Source organism: Anabrus simplex, chromosome 2, assembly GCF_040414725.1.
Source record: "Anabrus simplex isolate iqAnaSimp1 chromosome 2, ASM4041472v1, whole genome shotgun sequence".
In the NCBI taxonomy this organism is placed as follows: Eukaryota; Metazoa; Arthropoda; class Insecta; order Orthoptera; family Tettigoniidae; genus Anabrus; species Anabrus simplex.
In genome coordinates, this window is record NC_090266.1 from 228,258,172 (window position 1) to 228,278,196 (window position 20,025).

The following is a 20,025-nucleotide window of genomic DNA, read 5'->3' on the forward strand; positions in this document are numbered from 1 at the left end:
TCTGATTTTGTCAGTCAAAAATTCATTTCAGTCCCACGGTTGTTTACCAAAATCCATTTTTGTTTCGGTTTCGTCCGTTTCGTCTACAATATTCGTAAAGTTTTCCACGTAACATTTTACTACAAAGTCGCAGAGTGGTTGAAACTCAGGGATAAACGACCATACTCAGCTTCTCACTTACTGCTGAGAATTTTAAAAATTAATGATCCCTCTTATTTGGCCAAGTCCATTGTTCAGATGAGTCGAGTGCATGATCGGGACAAAAGGTTTACAGTAAACACGCTTTAGGTTCCGCAGTAAAGTACGGAAAAGTGCAGAAAGTCCTACATTGTCACTGCCTCTCAATTATACAAGGAACTTAAACTATACGAAATACAGCAATCTAGTGTAAAAACTCAGAAGAAATGCCCTAAATACCACTAGACTACGTGTTCATTTGTTAAGCCATGTAAGTGAATTTTAACCAATTAATTAAATATTAGGAAATATCATAATCTCCTAGATATATTATATATGTTTAGTTTTATTCTTAATTCATCATTGGCATTAAAATGTATCTTAAATCTCTCCTATGTATTCTCTTCCTTGTTAGTGTAGTCTATGTTTTTGGAATGGTACAAGTAATATTACAATGTCGTACAAGTTTTGCTTTTAATCTCTATTTATCCTCAGTTTTAAAATGTATCTTATGCTCTTTTATGTATTAGATTTTGTATACTAATTCATACATTAATCTACAGTGTCAGTTAGTTACAGCTAAAGGGACCTCTGATCGTAGTTGTAATTAACTTTAAATAAATACATTTCTACATTCCCTACCGTCGTTAGAATTTGGAGTAGGCTATTGCAGTTTCATACATCCTCACTAGAAAGGCCAGTGTTGTCACTTGCAGCTATCACTTGCACGAGGCTAAAATTCAAATTGGTAAATATGTTTCATACAAAGAAATGTTTGTAAATTCATATGCATGTCGCCTTGAAGCCTCCATGGCTCAGGCGGCAGCGCATTGGTCTTTCACAGCTGGGTTCTGTGGTTCAAATCCCGAACACTCCATGTGAGATTTGTACTGGGCAATGCGGAGGAGGGAAAGGATTTTCTCCAGGTAGTTCGGTTTCCCCTGTCATCTTGCATTCCAGCAACACTCTCCATTATCACTTCATTTCATCTGTCAGTCATTAAATATTGCCCCAGAGGAGTATGGCAGGCCTCGGCAGCCGACACGATTTCTAGCCTCGCCGCAAGATAGGGGCTTCATTCGTTCCATCCCTGACCCGGACAATGATTGGAAAACAGGTCGTGGGCTTTATTTCCTGCATGTCGCCCTGCTAGAAATGGTAAGCAGAGGATAAGGTAATGGCCCCCTGAATTGTCATATCTTCAGTTCTCGTAAATGTTTTACCGTGGTGCATATAACAGGAGTCTAAATGGAAATAATTTTCAAGTGGTCTTCATCGTCACATTCAGATAACCATCTCTGAACAAGCTAACATAAACTGAAATGACCTGTCAGCCACAGCTGGAAATATGCTCTATTTAATAGTACCTCATGTGTTCTACTCCAATATAAAGAAATTAATTCGGAAATACAGATGGACGGAAATTAATAATAATAATAATAATAATAATAATAATAATAATAATAATAATAATAATAATAATAATAATAATCACTTCCGATCTGCATTTAGGGCAGTCGACCAGGTGGCAGATTCCCTATCTCTTGTTTTCCTAAACTTTTCTGAAATGATGATCGCAAGGAAATTGGAAATTTATTGAACATCTCACTTGGTAAGTTATTCCAATCTCTAACTACCCTTCCTATAAACGAATATTTGCCCCAATTTGCCCTCTTGAATTCCGGCTTTATCTTCATATTGTGATCTTCCCTACTTTTGAAGACGCCACTCAAACTTATTCGTCTAGTGATGTAATTCCACGCCACCTCTCCATTGAACGCTCGGAACATACCACTTAGTCGAGCAGCTTGTCTCCTTTCTCCCAAGTCTTCCCAGCACAAACATTGCGACATTTTTGAAACGCTACTCTTTTGTCGGAAATCACCCATAACAAATCGAGCTGCTTTCCTTTGGATTTTTTTTCTGTTCTTGAATCAAGTAATCCTGCTGAGGGCCCCATACACTTGAACCATACTCTAGTTGGGGTCTTATCAGAGATTTGTATGCCCTCTCCTTTACATTCTTACTAGAACCGCTAAATACCCTCGTAACCATGTGCAGAGATCTGTATCCTTTATTTACAATCATATTTATGTGATTTCCCCAATGAAGATCCTTCCTTATACTCCTTACACTTCCTTATTACTCTGTACAGAATAACAATATCTGTAAAAAGCCTTATCTCTGATTCCACTTCTTTACTCATATCATCTATATAAAATAACTTGTCCTCACTGACTGATTGACTGACTGATTGAGAGATGCATCATCGCGAAGCCAAAACTACTGGACATAAAGAAATGAAATTTTGGGGATACTTCTATTTTACAGCGTAGGAGTTCGCTAAGGGAGGATTTCGGATATTCCGATGCAAACGGGGTGAAAAGAGGGGTGAATTTTTAAAATGAGTGTGTGTGTATCTCAAAACTTTAACGGTTTAAAGACATGAACATTGGGATTTGGAATCTGCATTTAAAATAAAGAGACACGTATGTTTTGTTTTTGGAAAATCCTGTTAAGGGGGCGAAATAAGGTGAAAAATGGGTTGAAGACCTTTCATGTGGATACATATATCACAAAAACTGAAGATGTTACACTCCTGAAAATTGTTATTTGGAATCTCCCTTAAAAATAAACAAACAGGTTTTTTACTTTTTGGAAAATCTACATACGGGGTGGTGAACAGGAGTGACAAACGGGGTGAAATATTATACTGAGTGTATCTCAAAAACGTAACATGTTACAGGCGTGAAAATTGGTATTTGGTATCTGATGCAAAAGTAAAGGAGCACGCAAAATTTGTTTTCTGAAAATCCACTTAAGGGGAAGTGTTAAGGGGGGTTAATTCATAAAATGAGTTTATATACCGTATATATCAGAAACTTAACATATTTCAGACGTGAAAATTGGTATTTTTATCTTTTAAAACAAAAGTAGCATGTTTTTGTCTTCGAAAAAAGTACTTCAGTAAACAGGACTGAAAAAGGGGGTTGAATTATTTTTATGCGGATACTTATATCTCAAAAACTGAAGACGTTACAGACATGAAAATTGGTATATGGGATCTCCTTTCACAATAAACACGTATTATTTTTGTTTTCAGAATATCCACTTAAGGGGGTGGGGTGGGTGAAGAGAAGTGTACTCAGTTGAATACATTGTATGGGGATACTTATACATCAAATACTGAAGATGTTACAGACGTGATAATTGCTATTTGGAATCTCCATTAAAAATAAGGAAACACGTGCTTTTTTGTTTTCGGAAAAATCCTACTGAGGGGGTGAAACAAGACTAGAAAGGGGTTGAATACCTTTTTGAGCATTACTTACATCTCAAAAACTGAAGATGATATAGTCATGAAAAGTTTTATTTGGAACCTCCTTTAAAAACACGTATTTTCTTTTTTCTTTTTTGTAAAACAGGACTAACAAAGGGTGATTTTTTAAAATAAGTAATTCTCAAAAACATAACATGTTACAGACGAGAAAATTAGTATTTTTGTTCTCTTTTAAATATAAAGTAACACATACTTTTTTGTTTTCGGAAAAATCACTTGAGGAGCGGGGTAAAAACGACTGAAGGAGGGGTTGAATTATTTTTATTAGGATACTGGTATCTCAAAATCTGAAGATGTTAGAAACGTGAAAATTGGTATTTAGAATCTCATTTTAAAATAAAGAAATACGTTTTCATTTTTTTCGTCAGATCCACTTAAAGAGGGAGTAAAAAGGAGTGAAAAGTGGTTCATTCTTTTTATGAGGATACTTATATCTCAAAAACCGAATATGTTACAGACATGAACATTTGTATTTCGAATCTTCTTTAAAAATAAATAAACACGCATTCTTTTGTTTACGGAAAATCCAATTAAGGGTGGGTAAATGAATTGAAGAATGAGTTTAATTAATTGTATGTGGATACTTATATCACAAGAGTGAAGGATGTTGCGGACGTGAAAATTGGTATTTGGAATCTCCTTTAAAAATGAAGACCACACATCTTTTGTTGAGGGTGTTTAGGGTAACAAGTGAACAGGGGTTTAAAAAGAGTTGAATTTTTTTATGAGCACACAAATAAGAAGTCTTAAAACAATACACCCCTAAAGGGCTTTGACTGGGGAATGAGGAAAGATGACAAAAATATACGTTTATAATAAACCGTTTGAATAACGAAGTTATAATGAAAATCCACAGCCTGTTTCCAGTCATTCGACCGGGTCAGGAATGGAATGAATGAAGTCCCCATCTAGCAGCGAGGATAGGAATTGTGCCGGCTGCCGAAGCCTGTCACACTCTTCTGGGGCAATGATTAATGAATAACATAGGAAATGAAATGATATTGGAGAGTGTTGCTGGAATGAAATGTGAGAAAAACCTGTCCCTCATCCGCTTTGTCCAGCACAAATCTCACGTGGTGTGACGGGGATTTGAACCACGGAACATAGCGGTGAGAGGACGGCGCGCTGCCGCCTGAGCTACGGAGGCTCTTCCGAAGTTAAAATGTCAAATGATATCCTAGGTGTTAAACTACGGAAGGTTTGAAACAAATTTAATCACTCAGAGTGTTAAATGGGGGTTAAGTTCCGACAACAAATAAATTAATTCCTTCCTCCGAAACGGTTTAACGTACGAAGAGAAAATTCCAAATAGCGGTATATATTTTAAATCCTAGATGTGAATTAAGAAATATGTTTAAACGTTCCTCCGCTAAAGTGTCAAATGAGGTTAGTTCCGTAAACTAAATTGTACTTTTACGAGAAGGGTCTTCTCTTATGTCCTAGGTGTAAAATACCATACACTTCAAAATATTTCTCCCCTATGAGCTTTAGATGGTAGTTGACCCTCATAAACAAAATATCCATTCTTCCGAAACCGTTTCAGACACGAACATAACTTTTTTATGAAGGGTTGTCTTCTCTAACCTAGATGTTAATACATATTTCGCAACGTTCACCCCTTAAAAGGTATAACTTCCTCCATTACTGTTCGACGAACAAAATCAAATTTCACAGGTTGGTCGCTTTTATGAAATGAAATGTCGTATGGCTTTTAGCGCCGAGATATCCCAAGACGGGTTCGGCTCGCCAGGTGCAGGTCTTTCTATTTGACTCCCGTAGGCGACCTGCTCGTCGAGTCGCATTTATGTCCTAGATGTAAAATTAGATACGGTTTAAAACATTCAATTTTTTTCCGTACGAGGTTCAAGTGAATGGTAGATTATAAAATATTTAATCATTCCCATAAAACCGTTTGACGTACGAACTGAGGACGTATTTTACAGGCTCAGATGATAGTGGACTCTCCATAATATAAAACTTTGAATAATAACTTTAATTTCAGAGCCGTAGCGAAGCACGGCTGTCTTGCTAATTGATATACATAAGAAAACACAAACCCCACTGTCGGCAGCCCTGAAGATGGTTTTTCCGTGGTTCCCTATTTTCACACCAGGCAAATGCTGGGGCTGTATCTTAATGATGGCCACAGCTGCTTCCTTCCCACTCCTAGGGCTTTCCTATTCCATCGTCGCCATAAGACCTATCTGTATCGGTGCGACGTAAAAAAAAAAAAAAAAAAAAAAGAAAGAAAACATAAAGGTCCAATAACACTGCCTTGAGGAATTCCCCCCTTAATTATTACAGGGTCAGATAAAGTTTCGCCTACTCTAATTCTCTGAGTTCTACTTTCTAGAAATATAGCCACCCATTCAATAACACTTTTGTCTAGTCCAACTGCACTCGCTTTTGAAAGTAGAGTCTCTCATGATCTACCCTATGAAATGCCTTAGATAGGTCGATCGCGATACAGTCCATTTGACCGTAATCCAGGATGTCTGCTATAACATGTCTAATATAATTAGAAAGAATGCTTTCCCAAAGCTTACTTGCAATGCATGTCAAACTGACTGGCCTGTAATTTTCAGCTTTATGTCTATCACCCTTTTCTTGATATATAGTGGCTACTGTAGCAACTCTCCATTCATCTGGTATAGCTCCTTCACATAAACAATAATCAAATAAGTACTTCAGATATGATACTATATCCATATATCCCTACCCATTGTCTTTAGTATATCCCCCGAAACCTTATCAATTCCAGCTGCTTTTCTAGTATTCAGCTTTTTTATCTTACTGCAAATGTCATTATCATAGGTAAATTTTAATACTTCTTAAGTATTAGTCACCTCCTCTATCTGGACATTATAATAATTGTAATAATAAATTTGCTAGTGGCTTAACGTCGCACTAACCCATCGAAGGTTTCCGGCGACGAAAGGATGACCTTAATGAGGGTACAATCCTAGTATTTGCCTGGAAAAACACGAAAGACCATTCTCATTCTGCCGACAGCGGGATTCGAACCCACCATCCCCCAAATGCAAGCTCATAACTACGAGACCCTAAACGCACTGCCAACTCGTTCGATGATGTTAATAATAAGAATAAGAATATAATAAATTCCCAAAACGGCCGATGACCTTCGCTGTTAGGCCCCTTAAAACAACAAGCAACAAGCAATTCCCAAAACTGCAGAATAAATTCGCTGGAGAAAATCAAGAGGGAACCTGAATGAATTGAACATCAGGGAAGACATCATGAAAAATCGCACGAAGTCTTCAGGACCTCAGTAAATAAACATATATTTGCAGTCAAAACCAGCAGCAGGACTGGTACAAAGTCGTCATAAGAACGGAAGAGGAAATTCAGTGAGATCATGAAGAGATTTTGGAAGAATAGGAAGACGGAAGTCATCGCGCCAATGAACACGTTCAAACGCACTCTTATTAATTGGCTTAACGAAATAATAATCATAATAATAATAATAATAATAATAATAATAATAATAATAATAATAATAATAATAATAATAATAATAATTAATAGTAATAATGTTCTAATAATATATTTGAGAATACCAATAACCAAAAATACGTCATTGGTTGCCAAGCAAAACGACGAATATCAGACTCGTACAGCACATCATCCAAGTTTGAAAGCCTGGTGAGTGTTTCGAAAGTAAGACTGGCTAATGATTGGTTCTCGTAAAGAATTATAATATACAGGTATTCCGACTGACAGTGTTACTTTACCGGGATATGTCGTTAGTTAAGCGACAAGGCAATAAATCGTCCAGCTTATCACGCCACATAGTGAAAATTACGTTCCCAAGGAAGTGAGATTATATCAAAACGAAGGCAATGGTCCTCTTTCTCACGTTTAGATAACCATCTTTAAACAACCTAACATCTACTTAAATGACTTGTCAGCTACATCTGAAAATATGCTGCATTTATTTTAATAGGTCTTCCGTAAATCCCACGTGTTCTCACTAGTCTAAAGACGTTCATTCGGTAATAAATGCAGACGAACCCAAAGTGAATACCGAAAAGGTGATCACATAATAAGATTAGGATTATTTATACGGTATCTTAAGTGACAGGTATCTATTATCTTTACCGAATAATCGATTTAAACTTAAAAGAAATATAAATGTTATCTGCTATAATCACCTAGTTGTAGTGTGTAGAAAACCTATTAAGGACTTAATTGACATCCAAATCAATATGACATAAAATGTACACAGAACTATACAATCTTCTCACGTATGTGCTTAAAAACCATGTAACTAAAGTGTAATCTATTAAGAATGCAAACGTGTATCCTTGTGGTTGGTTAATGCAAGGAGACTTTACTCATTTTCTAGCAGTAATCGATTAGTCCAAGACATCGACAATCTTCCGTTCTAACAGAACTACAGTTCAAGAATATAAGGTACACAAACCGGACCGCAGAGATCGGTGATTAAGATACGGGGCCACTTTAACAGCCAGCTTCCCGTACATTATACAACGGGTGTCAGTAGCGGAGAGGAAGAAGCGCAGCAAGGTAGCCCACTTCAGTAATTAAACCCCGCTGTTAGTAGCAAAGGGACGATGAGAAAATGGACCACAAGAGGAAGGTGTTCTTCCTCCAGGTTATGAAGTCTGTTTTCACAAAAGCCACTGCATTTCCTCATTAAAGTCCACGATGTTGATCATGTGGCCAGGTATACTGCATGGCCCGGTTTCTCCGATATTTCCCGAGAGCATTACACGTGTCAATTCCTCTGAGAGTCCCTTCCCCTCCCCAAGTAGTGGAAAACTTAGCTCGATCAGTTTACCAAACACGTATCTAAACTGACCATTCCAAACGTACATCCACCTTCAATCTCCCAGGCTTCAAAGCTTCACCAGACCCGACATGATTTACAACACTACAACGGCCCATTTTATAAATACTGTAGCGGACCCGCTGTCTTAATCTGAAATGCTGTAAAATCTGTCTTAGAACAACATGGACGTTTCTGAGCGTTCGAGACATAGGGAAGACTCGACAAAATCAGCAATATTAAAGCAAAATTCGAAGTATTTGAGAATGATCGTCAAAATAATACTTAAATAATGAAAAAAATATTACTAATCGATAAGTCCGGCCTTAATTAAGGCCTCGATAGCATCCTTCCAATTCCTTCACTTGTCCTATGTCATCGTCGCCATAACACCGGCCTGTGTAAGTGCGACTTAAAAAAACAATAAAGGAAACCTAAAATCTTGGTTTCCTTCATTCCCAGCATGAGTCAATAGTGATAGAAGAGCTGTAATCAGACTCGTGCCAAATTACGATTTCCCTTGCCTTACATTCTATAAATTGAATAAAATAGAATATTTTACATTCTGAACCTATCGGTATGAGGGATTACAACCAATGCAACATTTTTAAAGAAATATTCAATTAATTTCTCGAAGACGTATCCAACTTTGAATCATCATCACTGAGTGATAAGCCATAAGCACTAGAATCTGAAATTGCGTTGAAATGTTTACGTGCGATATTGTTCAACCTAAGTGATGTTGGTAACCGCCCTCTTCTCTATCTGCTAACCACCCCAGCTCCTTCAATTCTCGACGTTACCTGAACTAGTAAATCTCATTATTGAATAATTTGATTGCACAGTCAATATGAATATATAATATGTTTTACTAAAATGTCATGTAAAACTTTCATTTAACCTTCAGTCATAAATAAAATAAACTTTGGTAATTCAAGCGACCGGTACCAGTGGATAAAACATTCGTCAGTATATCCATGACAGTTTTATTTCTTCAGTCCGATTCGTTGCATAACAATTACCTTTTTTCTCGTGAATATCATTCCAGAGCGTACGGAAAAAAAATGGAAATTGCTATCGCGTACATACCGTAATGGATGTAAAACTGGTGAAATTGTTGCAGAGAAAATCTGTAACGATTGTGAAAAACCGGGTAAGTGACAATGTCGTTGTGCTCATTTTCATATGCTCATGTGTAAAGGAAAATGAGCCTTACATACCTTGTAGCATAGACCTGCTACAGAAATGTATGCATGATTCCCTCCTACAGTATAATGCATGTATTTTTTGCTAGTTGCTTTACGTTGCACCGACACAGATAGGTCTTATGGCGACGATGGGTTAGGAAAGGCCTAGGAAGTGGAAGGAAGCGACCGTGGCCTTAATTAAGGTACACCCCCGGCATTTACCTGGTGTGAAAATGGGAAACCACGGAAAACCATCTTCAGGGTTGCCGACAGTGGGGCTCGATCGAACCCACTATCCCCCGATTACCGGATACTGGCCACACTTAAGCGACTGCAGCTATCGAGCTCGGTATAATGCATGTAAGGTTCATTTTCTTCTACACATGGGCATAGGAATATGAACACAAGGATAATTGTCCTGATGGACTGCATATCCGTACCTGGCTGAGAGGCGTGACCAGTCTTAAGGAAAATAATGGTTAGGCAGTACCTTGTCAGTTACCCAGGTTTTCACAATAGTTACAGAAATATAACAGTTACATAACAAGAAACAACCATCACGAGAAATTTAAGCCCGTTTATTAATTTTAAAATTACTTTCCCATCCTTGCGCATGTTTTTATCTTTAGCAACCAGAAAACGCAACAGCGTTCTAGTTGTCCATTTTTGATAAGAACGTATGATTGTGGTCTTTTGCTGGCGAGCTGGCTAATCCCTGGAGAGATAAGTCCGGCTAGCACTCGCTCTGATAGGAACAGAAACACACGTACTGTATAGCGTGATACGTTAGAGAGACTAAAAGAGAGAGAGAAGTTGGATATGGAAGAGGAGAATATAATTTGATAAGTGGAATTCTGGACGTTAAAAACTGCATGAAGGTAGAAGATACATTTTTAGAAATTACCAAAACACGTTCGTGCACGCTTCCATGGTATGTTAACGTCCACTTCTCATTGCCTTGAAAATAACCGTCCGTGTGGAACTTGATACAATGTGAGGCAAATTAATTCAATAGACTGCCACTGAAATGTATTACCATTACTTTCAAAAAATGTAAATAAATATTCTCGAAAAATTCAAATGCATTCCTGTGATAACTGGAGTTTGCTCACGAAGGCATTAAGTTGGAAAGATTCTATTTCAGCGTGTGGATTTCATTTTTTTCCAATGTAATCATTCGTGCCTTTGAAAGTCTGAAAATTAAACATGTTCATTCGAAAGGCCAATTTATGAGTGTTATTTTATAGTAATGTTCTCAAATACGGACAGCATGTATTCATTCCATTATTGTAATAATTCTGTCCAAAATATGTTCTATATTCCAAGGAATACTTCTACAGTATTCCACCCCAACAAAACCTACATTTTTCACAATCGCGTTAAAATTTGCAAAATAAGCATAACCTAACTGAGCACAATTCATGATGAAGTAAATAAACTCATCAAAAAATGTAAGCATACAGCAGATTCTGTTGTGCTTTAGGTGGAAACAATGCCGTTATTTTGGTTTAATATGAAACTGAAAATAGTAAATACAACGAATGCGTAGACTTCTCCGTAAGTTTTGACCCAATATAATAAGAAAACTACTCAGTATATGGCTAAACCAAACAAATTAAGGAACCTCCTCAGTTAGAATATCACAAATTAGAGACAGTTTTCAGTGCAATCACATGAGTCAATAACTGTGTTGGTCCTCCACGAATCTTGAGGGAATGCGACGAGGCATACTCAGTACTAAATCATTGAGCATTTCTTGAGGGAAACGGTCCTACTCGTCCTTGGAAGCATCTTTTAGGGCGTCAATCGTTAGTGGTGGATGTTGATGGTTGGCAATTGCTTTTTCAAGAAAGGTCCACACATGCTCTATGCAGTTCATGTCCGAGAAAAAAGCTGGCCAGTCCATTCTGCGGATCTCAAGCATCCATTCACAGCAGTTCCACGATGTGGACAAGCGTTATCGACCTGTAGAGTAAACTCATCTCCTACAGTCTCTGCAAAACACTTACTATGAGTCGGAGAATGTGTTCGTACACTACGGTCGTCATGTCCCTTTGAATGTGAGCCAATGGTGTACGGCGGCCGAATATGATGGGCCGACCTGCCCAGAATAGTGCTGAACATCCACGCTGTCGGTGACGTTATACTGTGAATGATTCATTGTGTCATTCCCCTCTTGCTCCCATATGCACAGAGAGTTGTCATCATGTTGTAAATCAATTTGCACTTCATCAGCGAACAACGTACTGAACCACTGATCTCGCGTCCATGGAACGCGAGCCACCATGTGGTGTAGAAGTGTGAGACTGTTGACGAAACACTGATGGAAGACTCCTGAATACAGTCATCATCATGGAGTCTATTGCGCACAGATTCGGTAGTTACAGTAACTCCTGTTGCGACTCGAAACTCGTGGCGCACAGCAGTGGCTGTCAGTGTAGTGTCGACATGAAAATATGCATACATCGTCGTTGCCGGGACAAAACCTCCTATGTGATAATATTTTTGGAGATAAACTGACCCGCAGCACATACATTATGAAGAGCGAGAATGCCTTGACAATATTCGCACAATATTGCACCTTAGATGACAGAACTTTACAGGCCAAAGTTTTAAGCTAAAATATTTCACATAGGAGGTTTTGCCCCGCCAGCGACGATATACCAGTCTTGGGTTGCTTTCGTTTTGCGTGGACGACCCGCTCCATGTCGGTTTGCTACTACAGTCTAATAATGGCGTATGGCCTCCGGAGATATCTTGTGCAGGTTTTTTCCTAGTAGACGCCTAATAGGCAAAGTGCATGTCTGTGAGGATGAAACCCCACCAAAGATGTTTTCTAATGATGAAAACGCCACACACCCCCAGCCCCAAGTGAGACAAATTAACCATCTAAGGTTAAAATTTATAACCCAGCCGGGAAACGAACACGGGCCCACTATACCAAGGCCAGAACGCTAACCATAGCCACAGAGCCGGACGGTCTGCTACTGAATGGGTGAACTGGAACTTTCTCCACAACCTGGAGACAAGACATCGATTCAAGTGAAGAATGTTGGCAATATCTGCTTGTCTCATGTTCCATTGGATCAAAGTGAGGATTTTGATGCCATCTGCCATAGACATTGTATGACGAGGCATTTTAGTGCACAGTGCATAGTAGCGAAGCATACTGAAAAGTAGGTGGCGGATATTGTACGGTCTGACTGACTTTGCTTGTGGAAAAAATGCGTTCTGGTGTATGGTTTCCTTTTTTATTAAATCACAATCTGAAAGTCGAACTCTCCTGAATTTTCCAATATTTAGTATTGCCTGACAGTGATGACATGACTAAGCAAATGATTTAACTACAGCTAATCAGGGGAGTGTTATTTAAACAAGACAGGTCGTCAAATAAATTTATTATTTACTTGTATTAGAATCTATTTAACATTTACTACACAGAATGCTGATATTTAAAGGAAAGCAAAAATGACACAAAGCACCCTCGAAACGAAGAAGGAACTCCTTATTTGCCAAGGTTTGGAACTTCCAACAACATTTAAACTATTCATAAAACCAAACACCATGGCGCTAAAGCTGTGATGGGCTTTGGCCTACCAGGTGACCGCTACTCAGCCCGAAGCCCTGTTGATGACTAGGTGACGCGTTTCAAGTGCGACAAATCCTATCGGCCGTTATTCTCCTGTACTATTCATAATACAGAATATCACTAAAAAAAGTGAAGTTAAAACAATTAAACTAATCATGCTACAAGTCAAAGCATTCATTTGTTATGTTAGTTTGGTTTCCTTCCTCACTTTTCAACAATATTATAAAAATTCATTCGTAACAGCAACATACGATACTGAAAAGCTGTAAGAAGCCATTGGAAGTGCAATCTTTGATCACACTAAGGTTAAAATGCCTTAAAGATGCACATTTCAATTCATGAATCCAGGCCATTCATCAAAAAAGAGTTTCTCTTCAGTATTACATTACCTCAGGAAATTCCTTCCCTCCCTTCCTTAGTCCAGTTAAGTGGCATGGGTCAGTATTAACATCAGTTTGTCTGACCCACTGAAATTTTTGGGCAATGGCTCGGCTCAAAAACATCTCGAGCAAAGGGAGGGAGAAATGTATGCTCTTCTCTGATGTTATTTCCACTAGATTAACTGCATGGACATCAGACTTATTTCAACTATTTCATTTGTATGTAGTACCTAATAGTAATTAGTAAGTAATATTCCATTTCTAAATTACAGCCTACTATTTAGTGGATGTACGATTGTCCATTATATTGATAAGACGAGTTCGTCAACTGGAACTTTTATTTTGAGAATAATTTTGATATTTTAGGACAAATATAAATAAGAAAATTACAGGATTAAAATTATACTCACAGTGTATCAAAATTTTTTTACCCCAACACTCAATGGGGTGAATAATGAATTAATATGGAAAGCCATACTGGATTAAAGAGGGACCAAATTATGATGGATGTTTATTATAATCACTGGAGATCTAGTCAAGTAAAGAAGACTTCTTATTAAATTCCATAACAGTCTAATTTTCCAAACATTATATCTTAATAATGTAATAAAATGCAATATCAAACAATCAATCAATAAATCAATTAATCCATCTATCAAACAATCAATCACCACTGATCTGCATTTAGGGCCTGTTTAGGCGTGTTGTTTACCTAATTTTTCCTTAAATAATTGCAGAAAATTTGGAAATTTATTGAACATTTCCCTTGGTAAATTATTCCAATCCCTAACTCCTCTTCCTATTAACGGCCTCTTACCCTAAGTGCCCGAGTTCGATTTCAGTCCAGGTCATGGATTTTTACCTCGTTCTCAATAGAAGAGAGTATTTATATTGATGTCTACGTCAAGCATCTCAAGCAATTGCCCATAATAAACAGGTTTATTAAGACCTTCGTCTGTAATAAGCATATATTGCAAATAGTCTCGAGATTGGAGTAATATATATAACTTTTAGTTAATTTTTTCGAGAAAAATATTCAACGGGAAATGAATCAGAGATCACATACCTGACTGCGTGGCTGAGCACTTATTGAGCATGTCCCTCATCTCCATCACCACAGTGCTGTAGCTGTAGTAAGGGGCGTACTTTAGGGCCTGATATGGCTCTTGGTAATCGTCCAGCTTGATGTCTATCATGTGGTCAACCAAGAGCATACTGCTGGACTTGTCACCAGGGGGTGGAGGAGGTGGTAGTGTAGCACACCGCGGTGGTTGGTTATAATTGTCATCCACTTCCTTAGCACCATATGAACCCATGGTTAGGCCTTTCTCTGCTGTACCACAGCTGCTGCCAGGAGGAAGATGTTGATGGTTGTTTGCACCAGGTAATGCTGGTTTTGAGGCCAGTGGGCTAGCAAAACATTTGCGTTGTCGGTGGCGAGAGACGATTAAGTAAATGGCGACAGCCAGCAACAGGATGACAGCCATTAACACGCCAATGATGACCGCCATGTACGTATGGTCCTCTTCCTTAGCCGTTGACACTGTGAAAATTAAAATAAACACTTCAGTAATTGGATGAAATACACAAGTATGTTACATAATTTTTCAGGGTATTATTTCAATGTTGAGCAACTGAGCACAAGACAAGGGTTTAAAATTGATCGGCCCCAGCGTTGCTGATTCCAAACAAATGGAGCAAGTAGAAAGTAGAAAGCAAAATGTAATATGTTTCGGCACCCAAAGGATGATAGCATAACGAGAGGCACAATTGGATGCTTAGGGGGTCAGAATTCTAACTTATGAAATAGTAAGACCGATCTGCCTGTTCAGATTTCTTTTTCGATCTATTTTGTTTTACTCTAATTTAATTCTGATGTTCCTTATATTTAAATGAGTAATATAATTCAGTTCAATTATTCATACTTGAAAATGCAATTATGTAGCCATAAGGCAAGCCATTTCAACTCAAGCGTTTGCGGGCTATAGAGCCCTGGTCCTATCCAGAGCTGAGTCCCCACTATTTTCTTCGCTGCAGCTGTGGTGATACAAGAAATCACGCGCTGCCTACCATGTGGTCAACTAAGAGCATACTGCCGGACTTGTCACCAGGGGTGGTGTAACACCGTGGTGGTTGGGATGTAATTTTCTTCCAATTCTTTAGCAACCTTTGGGCTCATCGTCAGCCCTATCTTTCTATGCCGCAGCTGATGCCAGGAGGAAGGTGTTGATGGTTTTTTGCACCAGGTAATGCAGGTTTCGATGCCAGTGGGCTAGCAAAAAATTTGCATTGTCGGTGGCGAGAGACGATCAAGTAATTGGCAACAGCCAGCAACAGGATAACAGCCATTAACACGCCAATGATGACCGCCATGTTCGTATGGTCCTCTTCCTTAGCCTAACACTTGCCTTGCGTTCTTATCCGACATTACAAGCAATTTGAGTGATTTAAATGTCTATTTAGGAGGCTAAAATATGTGGGAAATAATACATCATTCAAAGATGGAACTTACATGGTTCGAAAAACAATTACAGGGAAAAGATGTTGAAGAATTCCAATCTTGAAAACCATGTCACACGTCCGATATTAAATCCGATAGTCAATGTGAAGTACTTAAAATGTATCGACAGTGGTTTAGAAATCGGAGGTTAAGGGTCAAAACCTCGTATCTCACACGGCTCTTCCCAGCCATTATTTTCCTTAAGACTGGTCACATTTCCGAGCCACATATCGATAGCTTTCTTTTAATACCTCGTATGTTCCGATGCTCTTCCTACACATTATATTCCATAAGACTGCTCACGTCTCCTAGCCACATATTCATATGCAGTCCATCTGAATAACTTTCGTTGAGTTCATTTTCCTTCGCTAATGCGTAAAGGAAAGTGGACTTTACCGTACCGTATTTTAGCGATGTTGTTTGAATGGCGAATTTACGCACAACTAGAGTAAAATATCTCGTTTCATTTTCTCTCACACAATAACATAGGAAAATGAATACAACGAAAATTATTTTGATGGATAGCATTAAATATGTGGCTGGGAGGCGTGATCAGTCTTAAGGGATATAATGTGTAGGAACAGCGTTGGAACTACGAGGTTTTAAAAGAAAGCCATCGATATTGATATGCAGTCCATCAAAACAGTGTTCGTTTTCCCATGTTGAAGTGTAAAGTAAAATGAACCTTAAATACACTATACTTCAGGGGTGCGTATGAAGGTCATGCAAATATACATTCCTACAGCGCGGTGAGGTAAAGTTAATTTTCCTTTACAGTTAACCATAGGAAAATGAATACAACGAACGTTGTTCTGATAGACTACACATCCATATGTGTCCTGGAGGTGTGACCAGTCTTACGGAAAACAACGGCTAAGGATAGCTTTGTAAGATACGATATTTTGTCTCTTAACCCCCGAAATATCGTATTAAATATTTCACAACCCTCTTTTTGTTTTTGTAGATTTTGAGCAGGCTCCAGTCAAATTTCAAATAGAACTGACAAGGGTTAAACATAAAAAAAGTTAGAATAAAATGTGCCGTCCATGCACCTCACTGCCTTCCCTGTCTTTCACTCTCACTGGTATCTGCCTCCTTGTAGACTAACTCTCAGCCGTGAGGGCCCCGTTCTGGTACAGGCCAAGTGCGAGGGCCGCCAGCTTGGAATGGCTTTCTTTGAGGCATAAAAATCACAGTACAGCGAGTGATGTGCCACGAGCGTTCACATGCATTGTGGTTCCTTAATATGTTACTATAAAAAGTATGTCCTATTTATTTCATTCTTCTTGGTCTACGTGTTTGAGATTAGGAAGATTTCAGGTCCTCCGTAACATGCAAATAGGGCTAGTGCCCAATCATTTCCTTGGAAGATGTTTGGTGAAGTCCAGAGAAAAATAACACAAAGTGTAGCAGCAGTATGCCTCATGGGCTAGAAAAGGCAAACTTGAAGCACTTGCATGGCTATGTTTTCTTCTCCTACAGCAAAGTATTTTTGTATGTAGAACTGGATATCATCCTGTACTTGATTCAAAAACTGTAAAATATCCAAAGAAAAGCGGCTCGATTTGTTCTGGGTGATTTCCGACAGAAGAGTAGCGTTACATATGTGTTGCAAAATTTGGGCTGGGAAAACGTGGGAGAATGAAGACGAGCTGCTCGACTAAGTTGTATGTTCCGATCTGTCAGCGGAGAGATGGCGTGGAATGATATTAGTAGACGAATAAGTTTGAGCGGTGTCTTTAAAAGTAGGAAATACCACAATATGAAGATCAAGTTGGAATTCAAGAAGACAAATTTGAGCAAATATTCCTTTCTACGAAGAGGATTTACGGATTGGAATACCTTACCAAGGGAGATGTTCGATAGATTTCCAATTTCTTTTGAAATAATTTAAGAAAAGGCTAGGAAAACAGCAAATGGAGAATCTGCCACCTAAGCGACTGCCCTAAATGCAGATGAATGATGGATTGATTTCATTCAAGGAACGTTTTCGTTTAACCTACCCTGCATGAAATCTGGTCTATTCTGAAACATTTTCCCCCCATGGTAGCTATTAGTTCACTTCATTAATTTAATTCACTCAACAGAATATTAGATTTTTTACTTTGGGTGGGGTAGCATTAATAAGATACGAAATTTAAGAGTTAATTGGACATAAACAGAACATTTACTCTGCAGGCTTCTTTAGAAAAGTTCCGTAAAGTTTTGATGAAAACAAGTCGAGTCACTTACCTGGTAGCTCTCCGAGGTGGTTACTCTGCTTCTTTTCAATGTACACGTCACTTTGGAGGGGCGTGTCATGGGGAGGCTCGGGCTCAACGGTGAAGTTGCCGTGGGCTATATCTGGAACAAGACATGACATACAACAATAGTATCGCATGATATGAGTGACATTCCTCAAGCAAACTTTCATATGATGAACATATGAATAACTTGCAATCTAGTATCCGTTTTCAATTATTCCTAAATGATCTGGAGAGCACCATTGCGACGGTGTTAAATTATTAAATTATTATTTAACTCGAAATGGAGATGCAACTTTGAAGTGCACCTTTGTGTCCAGAGTTCTACAGTATAGTAAACAGAATATCGACGGCTTGCTTCTAAGACCTCGTATGTCCCAACACTCTTCCTACCTATTATATTCTTTAAGACTGGTCACGCCTACCAACCACACATTTATATGCACTCCATCAGAATAATTTTCGTAATGTTCATATTCCTGTGCTTCTGTGTAAAGGAAACTAGACCTTACCATACCGTATTGCAGATATGTTGTTTGCAAACGAATTCGCGCACTCCTACAGTATAATATATCTGCAACGATTGTGAAAAACCAGGTAAGTGACAATGTACCTCCTAACCATTATTTTCCTTAAGACTGGTCACGTCTGTCAGCCACGTACGGATATGCAGTCCATCAGAACAATTGCCGTTCTGTTCATTTTCATATGCTTGTATGTACAGGAAAATGAACCTTACATACCTTCTAGCATAGGCGTGCTGTAGAAAAGTATTCATGATTCCCTTCTACAGTATCATACATGTAAGTTTCATTTTGCTGTACACATAGGCATAGGAATATGAACACGAGGACAATTGTTCATTCCTTTACACACAACAATAGAAAAATGAGCACAACGAACATTGTTCTCATGGGCTGCATATCCATGCGTGGATGGGAGGAGTGACCAGTCTTAAGGAATATAATGGATAGGAAGAGCACTAGGACATACGAGGTTTTAGAAATGAGCCATCGATATACTGTACACCATTCAGTCAATTGAAGGAAAAATCGGGCAAAGGGCGAGGTCAGCACATCCTGTGCTAGCGAGTGGGCATCGAGAGACAGTTGTTTATTAGAATGCGACATCAGCGGAGACACGTGTAATTAGCGTGTGATGTTGGCTTTGTAGTATAATATGAAATAAGGCGATGGAATTTTAAAATGTATTACTTCGCTAAATTCAGTTTACATTTCCCCCTATTGTTAAGAATAAAAAAACAGGTAGCCAGTATACCTAATTGTAAGAATATGAGTCGGGTAATTTCTCGTATAAGTTTGAATCAATGGTAAGGATACTGAATTGTTAATTATCGAAACATGTCCTTATTTATAAAAGCTGTTGAATGTCATTTAAATATAACTGGTGTTGTAACAGTTATAAAATATTTAATTATAATGATATCGAAAATATTTCGTTTGTAATCAATCGATTTTATATGCAAGATTCAAGGTCGCGAACCCAACCTGGTAATACATGACGTACTACCTTGTACTGTAAAGATATCTGCGTAAAAGCATATGAGTAATGAATTTAGTTAGTTCTAAATTGCGGAAATTTTTATTAAACCGAAAATGCATAACAGTAACTTATGTATTCATGTAAGCAGAGAAGGATGAAGGAAATGCATTGAAAACGGATATAAACACTTGTAATACTAATAACGGCAGACAAATTTATGGATGAGCGTGATAGGTTAGTGGTTTCTTCGTTTCTCACCAAGGCAATGACAGTTCGAATCCCTTCCCAATCCAGGA

The 20,025-nt window shown here is 38.3% G+C and overlaps 1 protein-coding gene across 1 annotated transcript in view; it reads right to left on the reverse strand.

The window, feature by feature from the left end:
* The window catches only part of LOC136864018 (discoidin domain-containing receptor 2), a 1,053,752-nt gene that overhangs the window by 117,978 nt on the left and 915,749 nt on the right, over positions 1-20,025 (reverse strand). The window contains exons 10-11 of the mRNA XM_067140517.2: positions 18,216-18,326; positions 14,550-15,026 (exon numbers count right to left, since the gene is read on the reverse strand). Of these exons, the coding sequence (XP_066996618.1) occupies positions 14,550-15,026; positions 18,216-18,326 (588 nt within the window). The remainder of the gene's footprint in view (positions 1-14,549; positions 15,027-18,215; positions 18,327-20,025) is intronic.